This window comes from Mycotypha africana (assembly GCF_025528875.1).
Source record: "Mycotypha africana strain NRRL 2978 chromosome Unknown BDF20scaffold_6, whole genome shotgun sequence".
Taxonomy (NCBI): Eukaryota; Fungi; Mucoromycota; class Mucoromycetes; order Mucorales; family Mycotyphaceae; genus Mycotypha; species Mycotypha africana.
Window position 1 is genome coordinate 772,315 of NW_026515730.1, and position 26,975 is coordinate 799,289.

The 26,975-nt window shown below is 38.1% G+C and overlaps 13 protein-coding genes across 13 annotated transcripts; 5 read left to right on the plus strand and 8 right to left on the minus strand.

Annotated features, from left to right (window-relative positions):
* Positions 1 to 428: 428 nt before the first annotated feature.
* BDF20DRAFT_873964 (uncharacterized protein) lies at positions 429 to 2,338 on the minus strand. Its single transcript, XM_053081241.1, has 3 exons — positions 2,125 to 2,338; positions 1,719 to 2,051; positions 429 to 1,651 (listed from the first exon to the last, which is right to left on the minus strand). Exons 1-3 carry the CDS (start codon positions 2,281 to 2,283, stop codon positions 536 to 538), a joined length of 1,608 nt encoding a protein of 535 aa, XP_052935562.1. The 5' UTR covers positions 2,284 to 2,338; the 3' UTR covers positions 429 to 535.
* Positions 2,339 to 2,509: 171 nt separating this feature from the next.
* On the plus strand, positions 2,510 to 6,158 carry BDF20DRAFT_836100 (Cse1-domain-containing protein; the record flags this gene model as incomplete). The annotated part of the gene is made up of 10 exons (XM_053078913.1): positions 2,510 to 2,585; positions 2,659 to 2,804; positions 2,884 to 3,054; positions 3,119 to 3,198; positions 3,260 to 3,350; positions 3,423 to 3,788; positions 3,878 to 4,007; positions 4,083 to 5,301; positions 5,390 to 5,584; positions 5,666 to 6,158. 10 exons carry the CDS (start codon positions 2,510 to 2,512, stop codon positions 6,156 to 6,158), a joined length of 2,967 nt encoding a protein of 988 aa, XP_052935563.1.
* Positions 6,159 to 9,331: 3,173 nt separating this feature from the next.
* On the minus strand, positions 9,332 to 9,630 carry BDF20DRAFT_821800 (uncharacterized protein; the record flags this gene model as incomplete). The annotated part of the gene is made up of 2 exons (XM_053077639.1): positions 9,332 to 9,479; positions 9,536 to 9,630. Coding segments are annotated over 2 exons (243 nt in total), but the record flags the coding sequence as incomplete, so codon positions are not given.
* Positions 9,631 to 9,849: 219 nt separating this feature from the next.
* Positions 9,850 to 10,765, minus strand: BDF20DRAFT_873977 (uncharacterized protein). Its single transcript, XM_053081242.1, has 2 exons — positions 10,468 to 10,765; positions 9,850 to 10,400 (listed from the first exon to the last, which is right to left on the minus strand). The coding sequence occupies exons 1-2, from the start codon at positions 10,631 to 10,633 to the stop codon at positions 10,030 to 10,032; spliced, it is 537 nt and encodes a 178-aa protein (XP_052935565.1). The 5' UTR covers positions 10,634 to 10,765; the 3' UTR covers positions 9,850 to 10,029.
* On the minus strand, positions 10,659 to 10,820 carry BDF20DRAFT_804320 (uncharacterized protein; the record flags this gene model as incomplete). The annotated part of the gene is made up of 1 exon (XM_053076464.1): positions 10,659 to 10,820. A coding segment is annotated over one exon (162 nt), but the record flags the coding sequence as incomplete, so codon positions are not given.
* A 321-nt stretch (positions 10,821 to 11,141) lies between these two features.
* BDF20DRAFT_873981 (WD40-repeat-containing domain protein) lies at positions 11,142 to 13,563 on the plus strand. Its single transcript, XM_053081243.1, has 6 exons — positions 11,142 to 11,600; positions 11,689 to 11,797; positions 11,883 to 11,986; positions 12,070 to 12,577; positions 12,650 to 13,320; positions 13,403 to 13,563. The coding sequence occupies exons 1-5, from the start codon at positions 11,495 to 11,497 to the stop codon at positions 13,296 to 13,298; spliced, it is 1,476 nt and encodes a 491-aa protein (XP_052935567.1). The 5' UTR covers positions 11,142 to 11,494; the 3' UTR covers positions 13,299 to 13,320; positions 13,403 to 13,563.
* BDF20DRAFT_913628 (uncharacterized protein) lies at positions 13,461 to 14,773 on the minus strand (the record flags this gene model as incomplete). The annotated part of the gene is made up of 2 exons (XM_053084098.1): positions 13,461 to 13,561; positions 13,636 to 14,773. The coding sequence occupies 2 exons, from the start codon at positions 14,771 to 14,773 to the stop codon at positions 13,461 to 13,463; spliced, it is 1,239 nt and encodes a 412-aa protein (XP_052935568.1).
* A 261-nt stretch (positions 14,774 to 15,034) lies between these two features.
* BDF20DRAFT_873988 (uncharacterized protein) lies at positions 15,035 to 15,773 on the minus strand. The gene is made up of 3 exons (XM_053081244.1): positions 15,708 to 15,773; positions 15,483 to 15,641; positions 15,035 to 15,383 (listed from the first exon to the last, which is right to left on the minus strand). The coding sequence occupies exons 1-3, from the start codon at positions 15,708 to 15,710 to the stop codon at positions 15,231 to 15,233; spliced, it is 315 nt and encodes a 104-aa protein (XP_052935569.1). The 5' UTR covers positions 15,711 to 15,773; the 3' UTR covers positions 15,035 to 15,230.
* A 105-nt stretch (positions 15,774 to 15,878) lies between these two features.
* On the plus strand, positions 15,879 to 16,830 carry BDF20DRAFT_557479 (uncharacterized protein). The gene has a single exon (XM_053075740.1). It carries the CDS (start codon positions 15,948 to 15,950, stop codon positions 16,611 to 16,613), a length of 666 nt encoding a protein of 221 aa, XP_052935570.1. The 5' UTR covers positions 15,879 to 15,947; the 3' UTR covers positions 16,614 to 16,830.
* A 699-nt stretch (positions 16,831 to 17,529) lies between these two features.
* BDF20DRAFT_913630 (MBOAT, membrane-bound O-acyltransferase family-domain-containing protein) lies at positions 17,530 to 19,274 on the plus strand (the record flags this gene model as incomplete). Its single annotated transcript, XM_053084099.1, has 4 exons — positions 17,530 to 17,849; positions 17,914 to 18,360; positions 18,431 to 18,774; positions 18,850 to 19,274. The coding sequence occupies 4 exons, from the start codon at positions 17,530 to 17,532 to the stop codon at positions 19,272 to 19,274; spliced, it is 1,536 nt and encodes a 511-aa protein (XP_052935571.1).
* A 1,009-nt stretch (positions 19,275 to 20,283) lies between these two features.
* On the minus strand, positions 20,284 to 20,820 carry BDF20DRAFT_821027 (uncharacterized protein; the record flags this gene model as incomplete). The annotated part of the gene is made up of 2 exons (XM_053077582.1): positions 20,284 to 20,517; positions 20,596 to 20,820. 2 exons carry the CDS (start codon positions 20,818 to 20,820, stop codon positions 20,284 to 20,286), a joined length of 459 nt encoding a protein of 152 aa, XP_052935572.1.
* A 1,946-nt stretch (positions 20,821 to 22,766) lies between these two features.
* On the minus strand, positions 22,767 to 25,295 carry BDF20DRAFT_836107 (uncharacterized protein; the record flags this gene model as incomplete). The annotated part of the gene is made up of 9 exons (XM_053078914.1): positions 22,767 to 22,921; positions 22,973 to 23,052; positions 23,103 to 23,340; positions 23,384 to 23,465; positions 23,597 to 23,965; positions 24,190 to 24,674; positions 24,959 to 24,999; positions 25,114 to 25,173; positions 25,270 to 25,295. 9 exons carry the CDS (start codon positions 25,293 to 25,295, stop codon positions 22,767 to 22,769), a joined length of 1,536 nt encoding a protein of 511 aa, XP_052935573.1.
* A 905-nt stretch (positions 25,296 to 26,200) lies between these two features.
* On the plus strand, positions 26,201 to 26,629 carry BDF20DRAFT_836108 (uncharacterized protein; the record flags this gene model as incomplete). Its single annotated transcript, XM_053078915.1, has 1 exon — positions 26,201 to 26,629. The coding sequence occupies one exon, from the start codon at positions 26,201 to 26,203 to the stop codon at positions 26,627 to 26,629; it is 429 nt and encodes a 142-aa protein (XP_052935574.1).
* Between the last annotated feature and the right edge of the window lie 346 nt (positions 26,630 to 26,975).

The window sequence follows — 26,975 nt, forward strand, 5'->3', positions numbered from 1 at the left end:
TCGCAGACCATTGATAACTGATCGATTTGTTGAACTCGAAAGGTGCTGAAACAGTAATTTTTTTGTCTCTGCTGTGAACGACATCTTTGTCAGTTATTAATTTTCTATCCTGAGGTATAGTTGAAGAAAGAAAGAGAGGCGATGCAACGAAAAGAAGGCTTGTCTTCAATGAACAACAGTTTAAATCATATTACTATAAAAAAAAAAATAAGGGAAACTTTTTTTTTTTCATTAACATAATTGAGTCATTGTCATGCTCCAATGATATTGCACATATGATTATTGTACGCTCTGTTGTACAGATAATCATTTTATGCAGATTAGCCTCATAATTTGTTATGCACATAATTGATTTCAAGATCTACCAATTTTGCATCCAACGTAAAGGAGCACTAACTGGTTTTTTTTTCATGCCATTTATAACGTGACGTGGAACAAGGTAGCCTCTTTTAATAAATATAATAAGTTTAGCTGATGAGGGTATGTACAAGGTATTCATTTCAAAGCAGAGATCATTATTTTGTTTTCCAATCATCTAAGTAACAAAAGTGATCTTGAATTTATTCAGAAAAGAACCTTTATAAGCCTTGATATGCTGCTTATCTGCTTTCACATTTTCGTGTTCTAATTTGTAACGTTTTTTCAATCTTTGTATGCCGTTGATTAAGCCAGTATCGCACATAAAGAGATCCAAACGCATCTCTTCTATGCATAGCAATGACGTTATGAAGTCTGAAAGAGCCATTTCAACATCATCAATATTAGTATCAAGGGTGATAGGGGTAGTAGTTCTGACTGGAGTGATATTTGTTTCCACGAAGGGTTCTGCTAATCGACGCTTGCTTAAAATAGTTGTGGGTGAATCCCGTTCACCTTGACCTGGCCATCTTTTCATGGAAAGATATGTCAGTTTCCCTGCAATTGGTATGTAACACGTCCGCCATACTTTTGCCGTAAATGAACTGACACAATCCAATGTTAATGATGTGAGGTTAGAAAGGTAGCTGAAAGCTTGGTATTTTGAAACCAAATGGTTCTCTGAGGCAATCCATCGATCCAACATCATATTTATTTTTCGCTGTTGTTCTTCATTTAGTGGAAATGGAACTGAATGGATGAAATCGCGGTCAGTAGGTCCAATCAGTTGCTGTTCATAGTCTAATACATTGATCATAGAGAAAGCCTTCAGTGAAGCAGGTAGTTTTCGTTCCGAATTAGATATTGACAAGGGAAACAAGCTGACATAAATGCTGCTTAAAACTACAGGCTCGGCAAATTCAACGAATAAATGCTGCAGTTGGTATAATTCAGAAAATATATTGAGATCAAATGATTGAAGTGGTTTGTATGTCTGTCTGGATTGGTGCGTTCGGATTTTTCGACAAGTAACAACTTTGAGAGTGTCCTTTAACCAAGTAACAAGGCATTTGATATCCACTAGGCTTATGTTGATTAAACAAAGCTCTTCTACCCGTTGGAATGGTCGGATCTCTATTTGTCTTCTGTTGAAAGCAATCATTACATTGGGAGCCTCTTTGTTGGTAATGGTAAGCCGTCGTATAAAATGCAATTGCTTGAAAGATCGTTGCAATTTGGGCAGCATGGCTAGTCTGTTGTAAAACTGTGTGTATTCGAATTGTGTATCTCTCCACTTTAACGAAGGAAAATATAGCAATTTTAGCGAATATAATTTTCTTTTCTGAGAAAGCTAGACTTACAATATGGGGTTGACTGGCCAATCGGCGCCAACGTTGGCATACGCTCATCATTGTACAATAATCCTCAAAGCATGAAAGATATCTAAAAATCGTCAATAGGCAGTCATTCGGTAGCTTGGATATAGGGGTATCTATTTCTTGAAAAATACTGCCTTGAGGTGAGCGTGTACTTGCTCGCTGTTGGGTTCGATTTACTAAAGGTTTGTGCTTTTTTGAAGTTTGTGATAGCGTTTGCATTGAATTTGCTCTTTTAATTAAAGATATTGTGGGTAACACTCGTTTGGGCTGGGTAGAAAACGACAGATTCTGTTTTAGTTTTGGTACTGTAGGTTGCTAGTGAAAGACAGATCAGTACGATTACAGCACTTTAGATCAGAGTTAAGTGTGGCCAAATAGTTCAGCTTACTGTAGCTCCAAAACTTTTCGAAGTGATCAGTCCGTGTCGCAAAGCGCTTTTTGATCTTTGCAACAAATGCTTTGTTGGTTTTTCCTCTTCAGTATTTTCGTCGTTTTTATGTGCAATATTCGTTTCAATCCGACTAAGGGGCGATCGTCCAGATGGCATACTACTATTATTATTTGAGGGTATAAGATTTTGGTAAAAGAAAACCTAATCTCATTAAATTCCGTCAACTGACAACCAAAGTCCTGCAAACGCGATTTTTTTTATTTTTTTTTATTTGGCGGCCAAAGTGACGTTTACGCGCAAAGCCGAAACTTTTTAAATTCTAGTTGTTTCTTTCTTCTTGTTCTCTTCCTTTCCGGAAATCTAGCCATAAACCGCAGACAGAATGAATGAACAGTTCTACAGACTATTACAAGAATACCTCTTACAAACACTAAACCCTTCGACGCAAAAAGAAGGTTGTAACAACTTCACATAAGAACAAAAAATCCTTCGGCCATATCTAACGTGGATCTCTTTGTTGTTACGGAATAGCTGCTCTGAACTTATCGCAAGCCGAAGGTCAACAAGGGTTTCCTATTCTACTTTTAAGAACCGTTAGCGATGAATCAGTTGATCAAACCATTCGAATGGCAGCTGCCGTTTATTTCAAAAATTATGTTAAGCGAAACTGGGTCAGGGTAAAACAAAAACTGCTATTTATTTTGAGTGCTTTCATAGTACTCACCGTTGTGTTCTACTACTCCACGCTTCTGAAAGGATAACGAACAAGACGCTGATAAGATCACTCAGCAAGATCGTGCCGAGATCAAAAACCAAATTGTTCAACTTATGATTACAGTACCTGAAAAACTCCAACTTCAAATCAGTGATGCTCTCAGTTTGATTGCAGACGCTGATTTTCCTGCTAACTGGGAAACCTTGCTACCAGTAATTATCTACATAGAAAAGCCTTTCCAATTGATATTGAAGTTTACTAACACTAACATTGTAGGAACTCATCAGTAAGCTTAGTCCAACTGACTACAGAGTCAACAACGGTATCCTTAGCACTGCACATTCTATTTTCAAAAAGTAAAAGAACAGCCAACAAATTTAAATTCTCAGAACGGTATTAACCTGAACATTTCTATAGATGGAGATCTCAATTCAGATCTGATGATCTTTTCATTGTCATCAAATATGTTTTGGACCTATTCTGTGAACCTTACAAGCAACTCTTTGAAGTAAGCAGGAGGAAACGAAAAGATGACAAAGAAACAATCGACCTAACTTGCAATAATTGATTGGTGAAATAGATCACGGATAAACTCATTCAAGAAAACAATAACAATGCACAAGCTCTTAATGTTCTAGCCCGCTCATTGAATTTACTTATCAAAATCTATTATGACCTTAATTGTCAAGATCTTCCCGAGTTTTTCGAAGATCGTTTGCAAGAATTTTCCAACTATTTGCAAAAATACCTTGTTTATCACAACCCTTTATTAGCCACTGATGATGAGGAAGAAGAAGGCCCCTTGGAACAAATCAAGACAAGCATTTGCGATGTGCTAGAACTATATGCTTCTCATTATAGTAGTGATTTCCCTCAATTAGAATCATTCGTTCCTATTGTCATCAATCTTTTGACCAGCGCTACAGGTGAAGCTAAATACGATGCTGTAAGTTGCTAAAAGTGACGGCATATTAGCGGTATCGTTGAAATCTACAAAAGGTATACTGACTTCTCACTTGTGATATGCATTACTAGTTGGTTTGCAAAGCGTTCTCAGTATTGAGTGTGGTTGTTAGACTTGACAATTCAGGAACCCTATTTGCAGATGAAAATTCATTGAAGGCTACTATTGAAAGAATCGCTCTTCCCAACGTTGCTTTAAGAAGTAAGTTGAGGAGTTCTTTCACTGTCGAAAGAAAATAAGCGCGCACTCACGCAAAATGCCCTTCCTGTACAATAGCTGCGGATGAAGAGTTGTACGAAGATAATCCAATTGAGTATATTCGCAGAGATTTAGAAGGATCAGACAGTGATACCCGCCGTCGTGCAGCCGCTGACTTTATTCGTAATTTATTGGAGCGATATGAGCAAAACGTTACCAAAGTTATGTCAGAATATATCAATCAGTATTTGCAGAAATACAATACTAACCCTCAAGCTAATTGGAAAGACAAAAATACAGCAATTTTCTTGCTCGTCGCCATTGCCAGTCGTTCCATAACCAGCTCACTCGGTGTTACTAAGGTCAACTCGCTTGTTGACATTGTTGATTTCTTTTCGAAGAATGTGCTGTGCGATTTGCAGTCAGATGTCAATACTGCAATTCCTATTTTGAAAGTGGATGCTATCAAATACGTGTACACCTTCAGAAACCAACTTACCAAGGAACAACTACTGACTGTCTTTCCTCTACTAGTGAAGCATCTTGAGTCCACTGATTATGTGGTTTATACATATGCTGCCATTGCTATTGAACGAATTTTGTTCATCCGTCAAGGCAAGACCATGATGTTCACTGCTGCTGATATCAAACCCTATGCCGAAACTTTGCTTACTCAACTGTTCCGATTGATCGAACAAGGTCAGACACCTGAGAAACTATCAGAGAATGATTATTTGATGAGGGCTGTCATGCGTGTCATCATTACGTCCCGCCAAGATATGGTGCCTTACGTCAACGTTATCATGAGCAAATTAACCGGCATTTTGGCTGTCGTCATGAAGAATCCCAGCAATCCCAAATTCAACCATTATGTGTTTGAAAGCATTGGTGCCTTGATTCGTTTCATCTGTCCTATTTCCAACGCGGCTTTAAGTGAATTCGAATCAATGTGCTTCGGTCCTTTCGAGAATATCCTATCTCAAGATGTCGCAGAATTCACGCCTTACGTCTTTCAATTGTTGGCTCAATTGTTAGAACAACATAAGGGTACTGAGTTGACACAGTCCTATATAGCACTTTTAAACCCTTTGTTGAATCCTTCACTTTGGGAACAAGGCAATACACCTGCTTTGGTGCGACTAACCCAAGCCTACTTGGAGAAAGGTGTCACTACCATTATTCAAAGCAATCAGTTAGAACCCATCTTGGGTATTTTCCAACAAAAGTTGGTGTATTCTCGTCAATTTGATCATTATGGCATGCTGTTATTACTTACCATTACATGTTGTGTGCCACTGTAAGTATTTTTTTGACGTGGGTCGCAGAAATTATTGGCTTTTCATTTCTCAACCCTAACCATCACAAATTTATCGGTCAAATTGTAGTGATATTTTGAGTAAATATTTTCCAGCTTTACTTTCAGCTGTACTTAAAAGACTCCAAAGCAAGAAGAGAGGCGATACGATCATATTCGACAGATTTACACGTAATTTCACATTATGGATGACCAATTGCTTCTTAACAGAATCCTTGGGTGGGCCTGATACCATTATTAATGTTTATGAAGCTTTACAGCCTGGGTAAGTATTCGAGCGGGACAGTTTTTCTTTTAAATCATTCATTAACAACCTATTTCTTTCTCATTCACGTGCATATGATAGTCTCTTTGGCCAGATCATGAACTTGTTTGTTCTCCCTGATATAAGCAGATTGAGTAAACCTTTGGATCGTAAGATAGGTGCTGCAGGCATGGTTCATCTTCTTACCAAATCCGCACTTTTACTGCAAGAGCCTTACTTGTCGAATGGACTTTGGAAGCAATCTCTTCTCGGTCTCTTGGCTCTTCTCGAGCTTCCTGTTTCAGCGGACGATGATGAAGGACCTGATGAGCTCTATACACTCGATTTCTCTGAAGACGGTGCGGAAGGCATTGGTTATCAAACTACATTTGCGAAATTAACTACCACAAGCCCCACACAGCGTGACCCTACTGCTCAACTCCCCCCTGCTCAAATTTATATAGCTCAACAACTGATGGCAATGCCTGCCGATAAACGTCAGGTGATCAAAACATTGATAGCACAATCTCAAGAAGCGACGAGCATTCTACCGAAGTATTTTGCTAGTGCTAATATTTCTATGGACCAATTGTAAGAGTACATCTTTTGCAATTGTACACTTTCAAAGAGGTGATATATTTTGAAAGTTTGAAATAAAGAAAGTGCCTAATGTTTTTTGGTATTCATGATCAATCGCATCAGTACGATTCCGCCTAATCCAATATAGAAGAGTGTGTTTCCTTTTTAGACAGGTGTGATGTTATTTCAGACTCTATTGCCTTATCTATATTGACCCAACCTCTCTTTATATACGTCGTCCCTGTAACTTTTAGCATGACATATCCAGCTTTGACAATCGGCAACAATAACTTGTCTACAAGCTTCAGCAATACGAGGTGTAAGCATGTCTGATTTGTCGAGCGGGATTCCCTGGTTTTTTTTTCTTTGATCTTGGACTAGTATTCTTCAATAGGGTTCAAAAAGGATGAGCGTCGGGGGAAAAAATAGTGGTTGGTAGCCACGTTGATTGATTGCATCTACGACAGAACGAAAGTGATGCATCCTACAGTTGTCCTTGTAGTGTAAAAAAGAACGACATTATTGTGAACAGTGTTCGAGACAGTGTCCACCTAGTTTAAAAAGGACAGTCTTCACCATGAAAAATAATAGCCTTGCTTTTTGCTTTCCTTTCTCTATTGTTTTGTATAATGTCTATCATTGCGGGGGGACAAGTAGTCGTATATTCTACTGCTTATAACAGTTATATCCAATATAAAGTTTTTTAAAACTAAACCTGCAGTCAAGATAGTCATTTGTACACAATAGTCCAAAATCATGAAGTGAGAAGAAAAAGAGGAGAAAAAAGGTATAGAGGATCAATAATGAATAACTATCAACATCGTCCATTTCTTCGATCCTTCTCTGGTCAAACATCTATAGCCGAAAGCATAACTTAGACGATTTTACAAACAACGTCGTCAAGAGACCTGGGATCAGTTTTGCCAACAGATCGTGAAGAATATCTAAATCAATTGCCCCACTTTTGTAGAATCCCAAAAAAAAACCGTAATCTAACTTTCATTTTATAACCTGGAACGTCCAAAAGTTGTCGCAAATATTATGGCCACTCATATGGAAAGCATTTATTCAGGATAATATTTATTATCACCCTATCGTCCTGTACAGCCACAATATAATCCCTAGATGACTTTCCAATGTACGCTCTTAAAACACTCCCCCGCAAAAAGGCCCTTGATGTGGATAATATAAGAATAAAAATGCTCCAACCCCTTTCAACCTTATAGCACCTGTTCTACTACGTCTGTACCAACTGGCTTGGTAATGGTCGTACACTCCTCAGACGTGGCGTATTGCCCAAACTATCCCATCTATAAAAAAGATTTATCCACAGATCTAAGCAATTATCGCCCAATAAGCCTTCCTCCATCTTCCGTAAGATATTAGAACACTATATACAACACTACCTGCTGATCAATAGCCCAGCGCTTGATATCGTTTAAGGTGGCTTTCGTATAGCACGAAATTCCTTAGACGAAGCATCTTGTTTAGCTGAAATTTATAACACACTCAAGCGTCGACACAGTATTGAACCAGTTCTTGCCTCTCTTGATATCAAATCAGCATGCAACACGGTTGATCATAATTTTGATTGGAATGCAATATGGTACCACACCCCCGCCCCTCTACTTGCACTGCTACAAAACTAGTTTGACGACGTACGAATAGAAGTTTTACTCAACAACACAAAGTCTGAACAATTTCGCCCTGTCATCGGCGTACTACAGGGTTCTATTTTGTCACTATTCCTGTATTCCCGTTACATCAATGAGCCACCGTCTACATTACGATCACAAGCACGTGATATCACTCAACCATCAGCGGATATGTATTACAACTGAAGTGTCTTCTCTACGCGCATGATGTTGTACTCATTGCAGAGCGACATGGTTTACAATCGCTTTTACGTAAACGCGAAGAACGCAGTCTTCACCTTGGCTATCGATAGCATCCCGGTAATTATGTCATTTTAGACCCTTCCAAACAACCGTTAGAATACATACTCTATTGTACTTCAATACAACGCCGACTCTTTCCATACCTTGGAATACCCTTTCAACCAGACGGTAGCAAGCATTACTCCGAATGAACTAATCCACATTAATACTACAAAATCTCTCGATTAATCAAATAAATGCTATTGGTGTTAACCCGGTAATTTTGATCATCTCCTTTCCTTATGCTTTTACGCCCAAATGATCCGCACAAAGATGGGGGGGGTGGATACGAACCAGCCCTCGTCAAATTAACTAGGAAACAATTCAAGCAATTGACAGACACCCAAAATAAATGTGTACGCAAAATCTTCGGGTGGTTCCACTCGCTCTTCGGCAAAAATCATGGTACAATTGGCTAACCAACCATCTATGAGGGAACGAAGTTACACTTTACAAGCGAAGTTTCTCTTTCGAACTTGGACTCTGCGTGCTGACACCCAACTGAAAAGCTTCTTCCATTAATCTCTCAGGCATCTACAAAATTTGTGTACACCAAGATCGCCCTCTCTCCAATCTGGCAATCATATAGAGCTTACCTACTACCGAATAAAACAAACCAACTTTGGTACTGCATCACCGAATACCGTACCCAAACTTCTTCATCTACAACAAAGCTACCTCGTCAACTCCAAACAAATCTCCCAATGCCGCCCCACCCTTACAATTAATCCTATCATGTGACTACCAATGAGTAAGCCAGAACGTAACTGATGAGGTGGCTCCCACGTGGGTATCAAACTTATAGTCTACGACACCCATCAACGATCTTTATTAAGTCATATACTATATCATGTCTCAATATGTATCGTTGTGTCTGTCCCATCTTCTGTTCCTGACCAATTATTGTCTATACTTAACTGCCTCTCAGCACATTCCTTCAGATCCCTCCCTAACGAGCTGAAATAAGGTATTACCGTTGGCTCGCTCTATGACACATCTTATTCGAACTCGATTACCTCCAAAGAACCTCCTCCACTGCTGCTTTTCGGTCAACAGTTTATTGACTGTTACCTGCTCCCCCAAAATTATCGCTAAGCTCCCCTTCCGTTTTACCCTTAAGCCCAAAGAGGTTTTTAGCTCTCTTAAAACATTTGGATCTTCCCCGAGCAATCTAGATAAGCTTAAATACCTCGTTTTAATTGGTTCTAAATAAGAATCTTGTTTAAAGGTAGACAAATTACAAAATTTGTAATCACTTCGATCTTTGGTACGTCCTACTTCGACAATTGAAAACCTCCAGTCTTTTCGGATCTCGTAATAGGTTGCAACAATCATAGACATTAATTGTATTGTTAAAAGGCAAATGATCAACTATGATTTTGGAAATGTTCTTGTTGTTACTATAAGAAAAAAATCAGTAATTTACTATCATGTAACATGTTTTTTACGACATTACCGTAAAAATCTTTCCAAATCTTTACAGTTGGTGGATAAACCAGCATACCCAAGAATAATCAAACAAATTTTATTTTTTTGCTTAACATATTTGACACGTCTGCGGTGCTTAAGTGTGAATTGTTGTGAGCTGCTTTGAGATGTTCTTGATTTTTTCTAATAGCCGAGACTGGTATTCGAAGGATCAAGAATTGTTTACTAATTTATTAAGTTTAACCTTTCTATTCTATCTTTATTCTGAATTCTCTATTCAATAATTCAGTGTTTTATTCAAAATTTAACAATATAAACTTAAAGGTACAGTAGGTAAACGCAAAAAGGGCTCATGATCTAATTTCATATTCGGATCACATTTAAAAGAGGTGATTCGAACTCAGTCTTCAATTTATTATCGTGTGATAATTCGGGTCGAGTTCTTACTGTCCGGTCTGCCGCACAATCTTTTGCTGATGTAATTTTTCCTATTTTCACACAACGTGTCATATTTGAGCAAATCTAGAAAGCCGCAAATCTAGAAAGCCGACTGGTAAGACCAAAGATAAAATGCATTGGGCGACTTATTTTTGTTTTTGTACCTTGAGTGTCCCCATCGACATCCAGCTGCTTTAAGAGATAACTTTTTTTCAAATCCCTTTCTATTATCTCGTCATTAGCATTTGAAAGAGGAGAAACAAAAATCTTATCGACTAGCGATCTTTCCTTTAGCCTCCTGCCCATCTGTTGCAACAAATGAATACGAGATTCGTCGTTTCCCTTAGTTTTCGACTTTCTGGCATAGCCTACTATTTGGTACCTTTCTTTCTTTAACGTTTCAATAAACAGCTGGTACTGTGGCAAGTAATCCTGTACTTTCTGTGCTATATCGTCTAAAAATTGGGTCAACACAGATAAATGATGCCCATCGCCCCCCCCCCCAAAAAAAAAGAACTTTACCAATATACTGCTCTTTTAGAACAAACAGTGGGCGCACGCTGATTGTCTCGCTGCTACTGCGTTTTCTTTTCGACTGAGCAGCTGCAAAGTCTACTTTATTTGCACACCATTTACCAAAAGCATGAACGCTCTTTCCGTCAAATAAATCGGTATATTTCCATTCCATAGACAGTATGTCGCTGTTGCTCAAAGATTTGAGAGGTGGGATGACGGAAGCAGAAGTTGGAATGACCACCAGGTAGCCATCCGAGACGCCATCGGGTGCAGCGGCTACGCTCTTCGCTAGTCATCGGAAGCCAGAGTATAGGGTCTAAGCTGATGGATGTTCGACACGCAGAGAGTAACTTTGAGTTTTGGTGTGGTTGTTGCAGTTCATGTAGGGTTTCTGTTCGAAACTCACGAACGCATTTGTTAAGGACTTTATGATCAATAGACTGTTGTTGTTGGACTCGGTTGCCAATAGGAGAGCGGCTTTGACGAGAATAGGTTGATTTGCTGGATGGATTGGATGTAGGGGTGCTGTAAGGTTAGGAGAGTATCATTTGGTAAGTGTGAGAACGAACAGAATATCGTTAAATCAAAAGTTTAGATGAGTTTATACATTCTCATTTTTTAGTGACACGTTGACGCGTGGAGACTATTTCTGAACTTTAAAATAAAAAATTCATGTTTAAAGCTTCAATAAACAGTGATTGGTAACTTTTGCTGCCTTTACATTAGAATAGATTAATGTCATGCTTGCAAAAACTTTAGAAATCAATTGGCATGACGGACAGGCTATATATTCAATCGACTTTTCTTCCGACGGCATACGATATGCAACAGCTGGAGCAGACGCTTCTGTTAGAGTAAAGCGCGCCTTGTTGATAAAACCCAACAATGCCAAAATAAGTAATCAGTTCAATTTTGAGACTTACAAAAATTGCAATTTTTTGCTTCGATTTAGATTTGGAATATCAGTAAACGTCTTGATACAGTTGACACCGAAGCAAAGAAAGACAATAAAAAACAAAATAATAAACGAGCGATGCCTGTGAATATTGACTTTTTATCCGAGCTAAAACGACATTCTTCACCTGTCAATGTGGTGCGGTTTTCACCCAAGGGAGATTTGTTAGCATCTGCAGGCGATGGTAAATACATCAAAGAAAGGCACATTCTGACTGCATTGGCAAATGCTTCTCTCACTAACAACTATCAAAACCTCTCAAACAAAATCAGATGCTTGTATCATCATATGGAAGTTATCGCCTATTAAAGAAAAGTCTTTTGGAGTCGGGGATAACGACGATTATGAAAAGGAGTCATGGACCGTTGCGAATATGTTCTAGTAAGTGTCAGTTGCGGGAATCATGAATGACAAGATAGAGAGAGGATCTCTTAGCCATAGTATTTTTTTATTTTATTTTTTACAGTGGACATAATAAGGAAATTTATGATTTAGCTTGGTCACCTTGCGGAAATTACTTCATAACAGCATCCATTGATAATACTGCTAGAGTATGGTCTCTAACTGAAAGTAAAGCATTTTCTATCATATCATGAATCGCTCGCGTACAAACTTACTTTGAACCTTTCAACTAATATCAATACTTCGACTAGGAACGTGTATACACGTGTTTGCAGATCATACCCACTATGTCCAAGGTGTGGCATGGGATCCCTTAGGACAATACGTGGCTACACAATCCAGTGATCGAACGATGGCTCTTTACCGATATAAAAGAAACCAAAACGGAAAAATTACATTCAACACACATTGTTCAAAACGATATACCAAAATACAAAAGGGGAAAATAACAACATCATCAAATACTACAGCAACAGTGGGTTCTATAACAAACGACAACCATACGGCGCCAACAACAACACCAGCAACATTTTCCTATAGAATCTTTCACGATGAGAATCTGGTATCTTTTTTTAGAAGATTATCATTCAGCCCCGATGGGGCACTTTTAATTACACCAGCAGGTTTAAATAAAGTGAAGGATACATCGACAGCAGGCAGCGAATCAAATAAGAATACTGACAACTTGTCTGAGGGAGATGAGCTAGAAGAAGGATTCGCAAATTGTGCTTACATATTTGCTAGGAATATATTACTGAAGTAAAAATACAACTTTATGCATTGCTTTGACTCAAAGTTACATGGCAAACTCATTCACAACTTTATTGCTAGACATCCGCTCGGATTGATTGGTAACTATTCAAAACCTTCCATAGCTGTTCGATGGTGCCCTCAATTATTCAGCAAACGAGAAGCGGCCAGTATGCTTGCACTACCTTACCGAATGCTGTATGCTGCAGCGACTCAAGATTCAGTTTATATTTATGATACCCAACAATTGCGTCCAATCTGTATGATGTCAGGAATGCACTTTGCTTCAATAACAGATATTTCTTGGTCTTGTGATGGTTCAATGCTAATGTTCAGTTCAGCGGATGGATATTGTTCAGCTGCTGTATTTTCAGAAAACGAACTAGGAGTAAAGTACGAGAAGCCGCTCTCTACATTATTGGAACACGATATTGAGATGATGGAAGTCGCTCAACCTATTGTGCCGAAAACAGCTGTACCTCATCAAATTTCAGCAGCTTCAGCACAACCGCAACAATTACAATTACCTTTCAAAAGGAAACCTGTTATGGCCGAAACAACCCCTCCAACTGCTAGTAACAATAGCAGTGACGCAGGCCAAGGCCAACAACAACAACAGAACAATTCAATAAATGCAGCAAAACCGAAAAAACGACGAATTGCGCCCATACTGATTAGTGCTCCTCTACAGTCTACGCCGTCTCTACCGTCGCATACCCTCAATAAATAAATTGTTGTTGATGCTAGCTGCAGTAAAATAGTTTAATATTGCTAGAGTATCTTTCAAATATTATGGATAAATTAATACTTTAAAGGGTAAATTTTGATAAATAGCATAAGCTTACGGTAGAAGGTTTCAGCTGGCACAGTACAAATGTATTCACACAGAGTATCAAGCGACCTTTCTGGTATCTTCTTTTCTAACAAAGATACCACAATTGGAATTGCTCTGGAAATATCGAATACCGTCTACTTTCCCATCGGTATTGCCCACTACGCATATGTGAGCCATTGAGTCAGTATCGAGAAACCATGACAAACGTAACACGTCGTCTACGTGACTTTACCTCTGCCATCTAATTCAATTCCTAACCATTCTTCACCTGTTGAATCAAAATGGACAGCGCCTCTATATTTGACCGTACCAATGATAGGTAAAGGTCTTTTGTATAATTGAACACGGCAACCAAGGACAACTTCATTGTTCTGCTTCTTTTTCTGCCTCTTTTTCTTCGTGTTACAACTCTGGCTACTACTACTGTTACTGCTATTGTTACTTGCATTACTTGTGTTACTTTTTGTCTTTAATAGTATCGCCGATCCCATATTGTTGAAGAGACTACTGCCGCAACCTTCCTCTTCGCCATCCTCTTCTACTTCTTCTGACTGTCTTCTGAACATGATACTACGCCCCCAGCGACTAATACGATTCTGTCTTTGTTGTTGATGTAACAGAGGAATATCTGGCAGAGACCACCGTCTATTGTTGCTGCTACTGGTAGGGTCCTCTTGTTGGTCACTTCCTTCAATACCATTGCCCCTAGTAGAGGTATCATTATTTTGGTCTGGTGACCGAACAGTTGGTGTGGCGGGAAGATCGAACCTTAACCTTGATGGCCTTCCGCTACTATTACTACTTTCGTTTGATTGCTCACTTCCCTCCCGTTCTCTTTGGAGCTGATCTTTTTCTTCCTGATAATCCATCCGAGCTTGTGTTTCCAACGCTAATAGCAAATCCATATCATCTGCAGTAATATCACGTAGCCTGTCTGCTAACTGTTGACTACTAGCGATAGCATCGGCATCCTTATTCTTTATATTATTTTTATGATGTGTTCTGACGCTTGGTTGATCATTCTTCTTGAGACTGCGATCCTCTAATACGGGAGGCAACGTTTTATTCTGTGATGATCTCATCTTTTGATCTGTCTGTTGTTGTTGTGATATTTGTGACAGTAGAGTTGTTTGGTCTCCAACATAGGAAGAAGAAGTTATGAGAATACTGCTTATAGTTGATTCGTTTGGGTTATTGTTTGGCGAAAGGGATGAAGGTCGTTGAATTGTTATTTTTCTGTTTCTACTAGCAGCGTTCGTATTCAGTACGGGTTTTGAATCCTCGATATCTCCAGTAGAGTGTGTTTTCCTTAAAGCAAGAGTGTCCGAGCATGACTTCTTTTTGGCATTTAGAAGCCCAAAAATTGACATACTGTTTATAAAGTTTTTATATTTGTATGTATATGATGAGATTGGGAAAAGGGGAAGGAAAAAGGGAAACGAAAGGGAAGTGAAAATAGTGAATTTTACCCTTTTTTGATTACTTTTTTTTTCTCACAAAGAAACAGACATATTGTCCTTTTTTGTGCCATACATAACAAAATCCTGTTCATAACAACATGCACGAAGCGCGGGCACCAATTCATGGTTGCGCATCCTAAAAATATGCTTAAACACATTGTTTTGCTTTAAGTTGTAATGACATTTAAGCTTTTATTTCCTCCTTAATACATATTCCTTCCATCTAGGGAACAAAGGAGTTTCTTTAATATTAGGTTCATTCTTCAACGAATGCTATACTATATGCTGTGAGTGCATGGGTGAGTGGCGTGTATTTGATAGCAATGTATTTCATGTTATGCGTGCAAGCTAGCGTTGATTATGGTTATTATTTGACCTTAACATTGGCGGGTTGAGTTGTAGAAGGTTGTGCTGCTTCTCTTCTAGCAGCATCTTGAAGTAACGCTGTATCTACTGCTTGAGGGGGAAGTTGAACATACCGAACTACTGACCCACGAATGAAGCAATTCTTCACTGAAGCCTAATTTGCACAATGACAGACAAGTTTAGGTTATTCTTTTCGTTACTCCTTGCCTCTTTTACACAGTTTCTTTAATTTTAATGCGAATTTGCTTGTTACCATATGAGGGTATCGTTCTTCATCAATAACTTGGATATCGTCAAGTTTGATGTTTAAAAACTGATCTACCGATTTTAGAATGCCTGTAATTGCAAGATCGTTCTTTAACTCAACTGTCACCTTCTGATCTACTAATGTTTTAAAGAAGGAATAAAACAACTAATTGAAAATAACAGAAGATACTGAGTAAACCGGGGTTGATAATAGATTAACTCAATTCTTTACCATTATGCTTTATGTATCAAATAAACTGAAAGAATAGACACCATCGTTTGTTTCGCGCAAAGTGTATATCGTGTCCTATCCTCCTCATCGTCACTTTTTTTTTAAAATTCCGATACTATTTTTTTTGGGATCTTTTTTTTTATTATTATTGTCGTGATAAAAGGCACCTCCTGTAATTCTTCTCTATCTCCTGCTCTTCTCTATAAAACATTATAATACTCATCTCATTCATCTATAACAATGGCTACCATTGACTCCCTTTTCAGAAAGAAAAAAGGCGCTTTAGCAGCAGCTGACGCGAATTATACCACGTCTGCCGTAACTGGTCCGTGTTTACTTGCGAAGAAACCCATTACTCCAACAGTAACATTACCCAAACAACAGAAACGTAGTTCAACAAAGAAAGTATGCAGCAATAGTAAAGAGAACAATACTTCTATCACCGATTACTTTTTGCCTGCTGTAAGAGAATTGCAAAAAATGGAGAATGTTGCAGATGAAGAAGAGATGACAATTCCCAAAATTCGCCCTACACAGCTAATCTATTTCGAACAGTTTGAGCAGATCATGAACGAATTTATAAACGATGATTTTTATGACGTTGACCAAAACGATGATAGTACTTCTACTAGTTTTTCCGGAACCGTCATGGTCAAAAGAAAACGAAGCTACAGTAACGATAGCAATGATACAACGAAAAAGAGAGCTATAGCCGAGCTCTCTGCAATCTTCAGAAGCTCTCTTAGGTTAAACAGTTATACAAACAACAATATACAGTCAATGCCGTCTCCTGTAAATCAATCTGTAATGAATGCAACTATTCCGCGTGCATTTATTACAGAAGTCGCTGACGAAACAGAAACGAATGAAACTCAAGAGTACCCCCATCAGCCATCCAACGTTTGATTAATAATAGATACAATAGTTTGTCAATACCTTGTATATATTATACATATACCCTATGCAAAATGAAGTATAAATTACGGGTATGTACATAAGAAATTGTAATTCCTGCAGCACTACTCATTTTCCACCATACATTATCTCCTTTTATCTGTCAAATATGGTATTTGGCGCTATACATCTCGACTGCTAGTCTATTTTATTATTGTACTGCTTTGCAACCTTGAAGCTCAGTGATTCTCATTGTACAAGAAAAGTACAATTGATGTAGACACAGCGAGGGATCTGTACCAATGAAGTGGTCGTAACAGTTGGGACATAATTTTCTTCGTCCCCTTCAAAAAGTAATTGATTATAAACCAAATTTTCTATTATATATACCATAAAAGTTGTTTTCCCTTTTCGACTTGAACAACCTTTCAAAGACCAACACAAATATGAATGATGTGCAATTTAAAATCGTCTATAGTGTGTACATTCTATGTAAATGTAGGTCACAGGAAAAAAAGTATAAATGCCTAGTAGTGTTGATCAGAGAGACAACTCTTATTCAAAGTATGCCAGTAGTGACCAAAAGGCTTTCTATCAGCAGCTGTGAAAACATTCCCGTTTTACCTTTCAACATCAACTGACATTTAGCATTCCATCATCCTCTGAGAAAAACCCCTTCAACAGAGCGAACAATCGCAAGAGAAAAACTGGTCACGCAATCATATTCTTTCATCCGAAAAGTAGCCCCAAAAAGTGGTTGGGTTTTTGGTGGTTGGTTTATTTTGGTTTTTTTTTTTTTTGTCAGGCTTCATCTTCAGAGTGCGTCTTTTTTTTTTTTCCGCTTTTCCAAAGAGGTCCTTTCTTACTGTGCTCGGCTGCTTCACAACAAAAAAAAAAAAACCATACAAGTACAGTAATCTACACAACAATGGATGCCTTCTTTGAGCAGACGTCTGCGAAATTAGGCGGGAATCCTACTGCTGATCAATTGAGAATTGTCGCATCTATTCTATCATCCTATCCATGCGCTTTACTATTCAAATTTATCCCTAGCAATCAAATTTTGTTGAAGCATCTGTATTCTATATGTATTACATCTTACATTATGGTCTCTGTGCTACATTATCACTACGCTCTTATTCATGTTGTTGCCGCTTGTATGTTCACTTATTTATTCATGAAGTATTGTAAGAGTAAGAAAGCCCCTTGGATCAATTTCATTGTCATTATGTTGAGCATGTCATACTGGTAAGCATTCCTTTTGGTATTTTTCTAGTAAAGAAGAAAAGGCTCACTTTTTGTTATCAATCAGCCATTATACTCGTTTAGCGAATACTCATAACTTTGACAATATCAAAGATTATTCGGGAATTTTGATGCTTGTCACTATCAAACTCACATCTTACGGATTTAACGTTGAGGATGGTCGTACACAAGATCAACATCTCTTATCCAGTTATAATAAGCGCATGAAAATCGATCGATACCCAACTTTAATTGAGTTTTTCGGCTGGATCTTCTTCTTTGGTGGATTCTTGGTAGGACCTACGTCTGAATTCATGGATTATATGCGTTTTGCAACTCTGAAGATGTTCGAGACCAAGGACGGCAAAGTGCTTGTACCTTTGGGTGTCAAGCCGACGATGCTCAATATGTTGAAAAGTATCTGTTTCATTGGTGTTATTGTTTTTATGAGTCCTTATTGTAACGCAGGCGCCGTGGATAGCGCACACTTCAGACAGTTGTCCTATTTTAACAAGTAAGAGAGGTTGAAAAGAACGAATGACTAAATTTAAAGAACACAGGGCTAACGCGTCTGTTTTGAATAGGATCGTATATTTAAATGTTGCTGCATTCGTTGCTCGTTGTAAGTACTACGTTGCTTGGCTCTTGTCTGAAGGCGCCTGTATCCTCTGCGGTTTTGGCTTCAATGGTTTTAGCGCTAATGGTACACCTCTCTGGAACCGCTTCACCAATATTGTTATCACTAAATGTGAATTTGCTCAATCTGTAAAGGAAATGGTTGATCATTGGAATATTGGTACCAATCGTTGGTTACGTTACTATGTCTATGAACGTGTTACTCCCCGTGGTCAAACAGGTGGTGCTTTTAGCGCTTCCGTGGTATATATTGTATCTGCGGTATGGCATGGTTTTTATCCTGGCTATTACTGTAAGGCTCTAACAAAAAAACTAATCATAAGAGGGACTGAGTGAACTAACATATCCTAAAATCTTATTTGAACAGTATTCTTCTTGTCGGTCACTCCTTTCCAAATGTTAGCTCGTAAAATCCGCAGATGTTTCCGTCCTCTTTTCCTTGTTCCTGGCACGAAGGAGCCTACGAGATACAAAGTTTACTACGATTGTGCCGGTATTATCGTCACAATGACAATTATCAATATATTATCCGCTGCTTTTAATTTGTTATATTGGGCCCCTGCCATCCGTGCCTGGAAAGAAATCTATTACACTCATTACATTTTATTGGTGTTAGGTCAACTCTTGCTCAATTTCACCAGTCAATCTGCAAGAAAATATCAAAAGGCAAGAGAAGCCAAGGCCGTGGCAAAGGCTACCCCTGCTGCTGAAAAAGTCATGCAACAAGATCAAGCAGATCTCAGTACTCCTTCACTTGAATCCACCAAACCTTTGGCAAAAGTACACCTTTAGAAATGTGGCGTTAATGTATATTAGCAAAAAAGGCTGCAAGTTTAGAATGTAGACCTTTTCTTATCATCTTTGATAAAATCTTTAGAATAATTTATTTTTATTATGTAATTTTGTTTGCTTTTTTTTATTTTTGATAACGGTTAGTGCACAAAGGTCAGGGGGTCAGTTTGTTGGACTATTGTGTCTGAGCTTACTAGTTTTTGAGGGAAGAGAGGGCGACTTTATGAAAAAAATGAACTTAGATGACATGAATAGCGATCACGAGAGGGGTATTGGTATTTACATGAATTATATGATTACAGCATAGGTTTTCCAAAATTGGCATGGTTATACACGCGTCCCTTTTCAAAACGATATGTACAAAGTACAGAGAACTTTATCTATTACCGGTACGACTTAGCTGGTGGTGTTGTTGGTTGGACTGCGGTTGAGTTGACCAGTAATCATTTTGATCTGGCAACTGAGGAGGTGTCTGCTGGTGCTGCAGATGAACGTATAAATGTTGATGTGGAGATTGAGAAGGCGGGTAGGGATTGGTTGTTGTTGTTGATGACTCTATCGGCTCAGCCTTGAAAGGATAAGCAACTGCACCTGTATTGGTTACACTATGATCAAACTGCTGATTGGGCTGCGAGTATAGATCTTGACTACTGCTAAAGCTTGATAAGGATGGAGAAGACTATGTAGATAAGAAAATTTCAATTTCACTTTTTACCCCCAAAGTTTTGATAGTTTTTGGTAATATGGCAATTTCCTTACATTGTGGTCAGGCTGGGTGTAAAGTTTTGTCGCAGATCTTTGGGAGGATGTTGGGTGATAAGGATGTGGCGGTGGTGGTGGATATCCCATTGAAGTGCCGACAGCTGCATTGTTATTAGCATCCACCAAACTACCACTGCTAGTGCTTGGTGAAAGGTTAGCGGCAGACGGTGAAGGCTATAAGACAAGGTAAAGGCAACCATAAACGACGACAAAAAGGTTAGAGATAAGCCTATTACTTTGAGGAGCTTCAATTCTTTTCCAAATTTACCGTGATATTCCCTTGATCATGTTGTTCTTGCTGTTGTAGCTGCTCTTGTAGTGATGGATCGGGTGCATTCAGACATTCTTGAATCAAACTTTTGCCTTCTTGCTTAGTTACGAGCGGTTGCAATTTAGGTGTTGTGAAGGTATAAACAAGTCCAGTTTCCGATACTACCAAAAGAAGCACTTGAGTTCCGGTCAAGGTACTAAGTTCGTAAGCCTGTAAGTAATATTATAGTCGAAGATTTCCTCATTAGTTCACTATTAGTAAGAGATAAAGTTGCTTTTACAATAATACCTTTTTCATGATGCCGGCTTTCCTTTTGGAAAATGTTATATGACGCCTTGATTTGTCTTCGATATACTCTATCTTGATTTTACGTCTTCCTGACCTTTTGCCTGGTTTGGAATCGTTATCATCTGAATCGACATCAATACTGCTAGTGATATGTATATCTGCAGTAGGAGTATTCTGTTGTAAAGGATGAAGTTGTTGACTAGGTACTGTAGCTGAGTGGACCATAGGTTGAGGAGTATGAGGCTGCTGTGGCTGATGGAAATTCATACTATGAGGTTGGCCTATAGAAGCAGGCGTTGGGAAGTTGAAATTGTTTGGATTCATTGTGCGTTATGTGTATCCAAACTACCTATGGCGACTATATACAGCTATTAATTGGTACGAAGTAAATATGAAATTTGATCAAAAGTGGGAGGAGAAAAATTACAATAACAGTGGAATTACAAAAAGTATGAAATGCTATATAAAGAGGAAGAAAAAGGAAAAGTCCTGAAAGCTGTGCTTTTTTATCTTACGCTATGATAATACGATAAAAAGTCATTCTACAACAATTATTAGAATGTTCAGCAGCCCACACAAATACACGCATTTTCACTCAGGTCTGTTAAAAAATTTGAAATTCAGGGCTCTGAAAAAGATTACAAAAACGGGATTTTCCACAACAAAATATGTGTTTCCGTAACTAGAGTAAGCGTCATTTTGCAGTATTATTGCAAAGAATGTATACATTCTTAGTAAAGAAAGATATGGTTATAATAAATCTTTTATTGTCTGTATAATAGTTGCAGTCATCATTGAGTAATGTTGTACCATCGAACATGTTATACAAGGGTTAAATCACAGCTGATATATTGAGTTGCACGGTAGCAGATCAACTCGGTTCGTATATATGCACTAAGGTTGATGTGAGGAATAGTTTTGATGACAAGAAAATGCTCTCTTCTCAAGCGGGAACACGAAAGGGCAAAAACATTCGAATAACAACGAAAGCAATCAAATAAATGAGATATTACCTTATAAAGTATTCTGTAGCAGGTATTGCCGCCAATATGTCCTCTCTATACCCTTTTGTTGAGTTTATAATTCATTCTACAAATCTTTGCGTAAGCGCTCTTGAACATTGTATAACATTATCACTCTCAAGAAATCCCATCAGACTACGCGCTATCCTTCTATAGCTCAAAATTAAGTACAGCTGTTCCAACGCCAAAGGGCTGTTTCTTCAGAAAAAAAAAAATCAGTGATCTATAAAAAGTCAATGGAAGGTTTTAGTATTTTTCAAAAGGCGTTTTTCGTTATAATTATACATATAAATCAAAACAGGCTATTCATCGAAGCACTTTTGAAAGGCATTAACAGAGTGCTGTACAAATACCCTTAAATGCTTGGGAGGAACAAAGTTACAAACTTCGGTAATTCCAGTGGCTAAGTTCTCAGTAGGTTCGAATTGACCACGCTTTACTTAGTGTATTCATACTTTTTTTGGGAAAGCATCTTACTCAAATTCAAAAGGGAAAATTTGGATGGATTCCCTACTTGTGTTTATTCTGGATTGAGACGAGATGTGCAAAAATTAAGAATGAACCCATTTTAACGTGTATTGTTTAGTACCAGTTGAACAACAATAAAAGTATTGATCCTCAAAGTATTTCCGCCACTCTAGGACTACACCCGCCACTGTCACAACAGTCTTGATTTTTCATCGCGTGCTTCAGTATCCATGGGCAATATGAACATCTTTCTTCCGAATGATATTTCATGTCATTCCGTCCCACCCGCATCCGTACTTTGTAAAGCCCACAATGTTATTTCCTTGAGCCTGTCTTCTTCGCAACTCTTACGAAAAGCGGCTGCTCTCGATTAAATATTCATAACGGAAATTGCCTTTGTCCTTTCTATGTACCACCCCTCTACGATGTGTGACTAATTTATTATTTTTCAACAAAAAAAAGAATAAAAAAGAATCAGAAGCCTGAAGGGCAACCGTAGAATCGAAACTGCTCGGAAAACGGTTTGTCTCAAATTCCGCTGGACACTTCATTACTCAACATTTCTCAAATCAACAACCAGAGAAAGATAAGATAAACGACATGGAATTCTAATGATGCGATTCTATCGCAGACATCTGTATATTATACTTTAATTACTCCCCTTTCCTTCATTCTGTTATATCATTGTGCAGTTGCAAAAACATGGCTAGCGTCGTACATCATAGCAACCCATGGTTGTGGATAATTGTCGTAGTAGTCTATATTGAACCTTTCTCCAGTCCCCAAAGTATTTATAAAGGCTAATAACGGGGAACTTTCTATCGGTACTTGATGTCCTTGCATAAATTATAGACTATCAATCTCGTCTAAACAAATCTTCATCATACTCCTTGCTTCTTTTGCAATATGACGATTGGGAGACAATGCTAAGAGTATCAAAATGTCAATAGCGTCGAATAATAAATCACTACAAGAATCACGTATTCACCTAAGAAACAATAAATTAGGTAAGTTTACCGAGCATTGCATAGCTTGTATAAAATTTTACGTAAAGAAACTGTACATTTTGTAGTAACTTCTTTTCGCCCAATATAATTAATGATATAAAGCATTGAGCGGCAGCTCTTCAAAGATTGATCCAGAGAGTGCTGTTGAACGTAAGGTAGTAGTTGCTCATTATCGCTTCTCAAAGCATTTGGCTGTAAAAGACTGGAATAAAGCATAACTTGGAATAATTGAAACTGCATAAAGGTGACTAACGCACCCCAATTGATTCATTCATCTATTGCTTTTTTTACACGCATCGAAGTTTGTAATATCATTGCAAAGACGAAACTCGTTAGGTAAAGAACATCCCCGTTCCTGAATCACTGCTTCTATCTGTATAATAGATTCTAAGCTAAGTGTACAGGTTCTTCCTAGATGCACGCAATGAATTTGTTCTATTTCAGATACATACAGCAAGTTAGAATTTACCTCTTTCCTCAACATTTGCTCCTTGAGAAATTTACCATGAAATGGAAAACAAAGGGATGGTTGTATAAAGGAAAAATCCAATTGAGCGCCATTGAATATTGCTTAGCAGATGCAGGCTCGTCTTCCGAATACTTCACCGTAGAATATTGACATCTTTCATCCAAACTTTCGTTCGCTATATAGCCCATCATTCGGCGCAATCCAATAATCATCACTGTATGCCGTGTATATATGACCTGCTGAATATCATCGCATGGATCATCATTGTTAGGGTTTTGTAAATGAAATCCTTTTTCTGTACTATTGGAAGCAGCTTCCCAAGAATTCATGTCTGGACGTTCCCTGATAGACATATTCCATTCTTTTTCTAGATCAACACATATATCATACGCCATACAAACGAACTGTTAACATTCCGTGTATTTTAAAGTAATATGCATGTATTTTGATATAAAGTTGATCGCCATAATATTTTCAAGTCTTTTATCACGGTTGTCGAATTGTTCCCATAAAATAGATTTGGCTTTCGAATAGAAAAAATCAGCCATATTGTGTCTTTCGCGCGGTGCGTACTTAACATGATTACAGGTGTAGAGCAAACAAAAGAACAGATACTGAGGGTTATTACATCGTTTAGTGGGTCATCTGTCTTATCATAATTGGCGCGAAAGGTGGATTCATGAACAAGTGGTTTGTAAGAATTTTGACAATTGAAATATATGGATAACAGTTTCTCTATAATCGGTCGATGATCCAAAACAAGTTCACAAGGTAGTAATGAAGAACTGAATTCTTTCATGCGTTTAGTGCCCAAAAGCCATGTTAGAAATCGAGCAATGTATGGTCTATTGTATGGACCACTACCAAATGTCAAGACTAAACCTTGATAGAGTTGACCATTGACATCTGCCTCATCAAAATACCCACTGTCATTACTACCAATACCACTGTTAAAAGGTGAAAGGAATGGAGGTATTGGTGTAACAAATGACAGTATATCACTTAATGTTTTAATACCCGTCTCAATTCGAAATGTGCCATTTTTGATACGTATTATCCATTTAGTATTGCTGAGGATATTTTGAAGAGCTGTGGTAGTTGAACATGCTGATTCTGATAATGTGACGTTAAGGGAGATTTAGAATGCTGCATAGCTGTAGTAGTAGCATTGTAACACTCATCGTTCAAAAAGATGCTGATAATCGAGTGTTTGAACTTTGTAATTCATGTTCCACTTGCTTTATGGCTATTTCAAGCTCTTGTAATTGCAATCGCAATTTTTCTGGTTCACAACGACAGTGTCATGGGGAGAACTGTCGAAAGTTTTTCGTTTCGAAGCTCGTATAACACTTTTTCAAGACGGTCGCAACGTTGGCATATATCTGAGCCTTCTATACGTGTACATCTACGTCGACGATTCCGACATTCTATCGGCAACCTATTTTAAAGTATGGATATGGAATAAGAAGGAAGAAGACGCTCGGAAGTTTGTATGACAATTGAGACTAGACAAGGTTTGATAATAGAGTTGAGACTCTATGTAGTTATATACCTGTACACGGTACGTTTCTGACACCCATACTTATTTACAGGTAATGTCAAGATTATCGATCTAATCGTTCAGAATACTCAATTAAAGAATTTCTATTTTTTAGAGCTTCATATCGGAGAATGAAACCCTCAATAAGGCTGAGAACAGTTTACACACCTGTTCCAAAATCGCAAGTTCTTCATTACGAAACAGATTGACAAGAAATGGTCGTTTTATTATATGGGGATAGCTCAAAAAGCCTGCCTTTGCACACTTTTTTAGTATATAATTATAGTTATTTCTATGCTCCTGTTGGAAAGCTGCCTTCATTCACTGGTATTAGTCAATAATCTGAAGTTAAGGAAGTGGGCTATAAATACATTAAATTGCTATAGTTACGCTAGCGAACAACGATTATTATGATTGATCTGTTACCATATTAAAAGAGGGAACGGTTATACTCACCGGACAGATAGTAACTGGTTACTACAGAGAGTGCTTATACCACAATATTGGAAGTATATTATCTCAATGCTGCTTTGATATAGGTATAATAGCTTAATATAGAATTTAGCTTGGCTAACAAAAGTACTGTTATGCTATCCAAGCACACGCCCCTCGGTTCCATTGAACTGCATGTTGGTCTTGGCTTTGGTTAAAATGAGTCGGGTATGTTCTTAGAATGATTACCGCTATTTTATCAGTCATTTCATTTTGTAAGAAATCTCATACTCTTTTTGCTTGTTATATTTGGATATGGAGTACGTTAACATAAATTAAATTTGTCAGGAATTTTTTGTTGGGCCTCTATATTGGCTGGGTTAGATGTAAAAGCGACATACAATGCACCTTTCCTGGAGCGTTGATGAATTCTCTATCCGTTTATTTTTGGGAAACAACTGATAAAACTATGCATATATATAACTACTGGAATTCGAGTGAATGCATAGCTACTGATAGATACTTAATTCATCTCAACCAAGTTTTGTAGAAACTTGTTTGCTCAATTGATGAGGCAGCAAGAGTTGGCTTTGCTTTCTATAAAAGACAGCCCATATATCTCATTTTCAAAACGTTAATTCTGTACTTCACTCATAACACAGTTCTAATGAAATTCTACTTGACAAGTATTCAACTCTTTTTGGCAACTTTCCTTGTTGCGATAATGCAACATATGGTGTGGGCAGCTCCTGCAGAAGCTAGCAATAATCACCAGGAGGTACAGAAGGCCGATGAAGTCGAAACGGCTCAGTTCCCTCGACCTCCACTCCCACCATTCCCCCCATTCCCACCTACCGTCGGTCCTGGTGTTCCTGGATTCCCTCCCCCACCTTTGCCTCCATTCCCTCCATTCCCACCTACCGTCGGTCATGGTTTTCCTGCATTCCCTCCTCCACCTTTGCCTCCATTCCCTCCATTCCCACCTACCGTCGGTCCTGGTGTTCCTGGATTCCCTCCCCCACCTTTGCCTCCATTTCCTCCATTCCCACCTACCGTCGGTCCAATCCGCCCTTTCCCTGGCAGAGGCCGTGCTTAGACTTGCTAGTACTTAGGTCAATATAATACTTGATTTACTAATTTGCCTTTCATTTTTCTTGTGGTTTTTTAGCTCATGGAGGCCATCAAGTATCCATTCTTTAGTTTTGCATTGCTCATAAAGCTCATAATTCTTCTTCTGATTTATATATGTTTTAACGGATATGTATAAATAAAAGAACAACATTTTGCTTTCTCTCATCGATTCGCATAATATTCAGCAGTTTCAACCAATATAACCGCGAATAATATACAGATGACAATGTATATATTAGTTCATGCCACTGAGAAATTTCCATCAAATTCAGAGATCCATGCAATATGAAAATATTTGGATTGACTCTTTA

Bases quoted from the DNA above. Each gene is read 5' to 3' on its own strand.
- BDF20DRAFT_873988 (XM_053081244.1), bottom strand. The intron at 15,384-15,482 runs GTAACAAGCAAA...TGTGCAAATTAG, and splicing joins AAGAACGATACCCTCATATG to GCTTCAGTGAAGAATTGCTT.
- BDF20DRAFT_873977 (XM_053081242.1), bottom strand. From the start codon at position 10,633: ATGGAATGGAAATATACCGATTTATTTGACGGAAAGAGCGTTCATGCT. The intron at 10,401-10,467 runs GTAAAGTTCTTT...CCCAATTTTTAG, and splicing joins TCTAAAAGAGCAGTATATTG to ACGATATAGCACAGAAAGTA.
- BDF20DRAFT_873981 (XM_053081243.1), top strand. From the start codon at position 11,495: ATGCCTGTGAATATTGACTTTTTATCCGAGCTAAAACGACATTCTTCA. The intron at 11,987-12,069 runs GTAAAGCATTTT...TACTTCGACTAG, and splicing joins AGTATGGTCTCTAACTGAAA to GAACGTGTATACACGTGTTT. The intron at 12,578-12,649 runs GTAAAAATACAA...CTTTATTGCTAG, and splicing joins GCTAGGAATATATTACTGAA to ACATCCGCTCGGATTGATTG.
- BDF20DRAFT_873964 (XM_053081241.1), bottom strand. From the start codon at position 2,283: ATGCCATCTGGACGATCGCCCCTTAGTCGGATTGAAACGAATATTGCA. The intron at 2,052-2,124 runs GTAAGCTGAACT...GTCTTTCACTAG, and splicing joins CGAAAAGTTTTGGAGCTACA to CAACCTACAGTACCAAAACT. The intron at 1,652-1,718 runs GTAAGTCTAGCT...CCTTCGTTAAAG, and splicing joins TGGCCAGTCAACCCCATATT to TGGAGAGATACACAATTCGA.
- BDF20DRAFT_557479 (XM_053075740.1), top strand. From the start codon at position 15,948: ATGGCTACCATTGACTCCCTTTTCAGAAAGAAAAAAGGCGCTTTAGCA.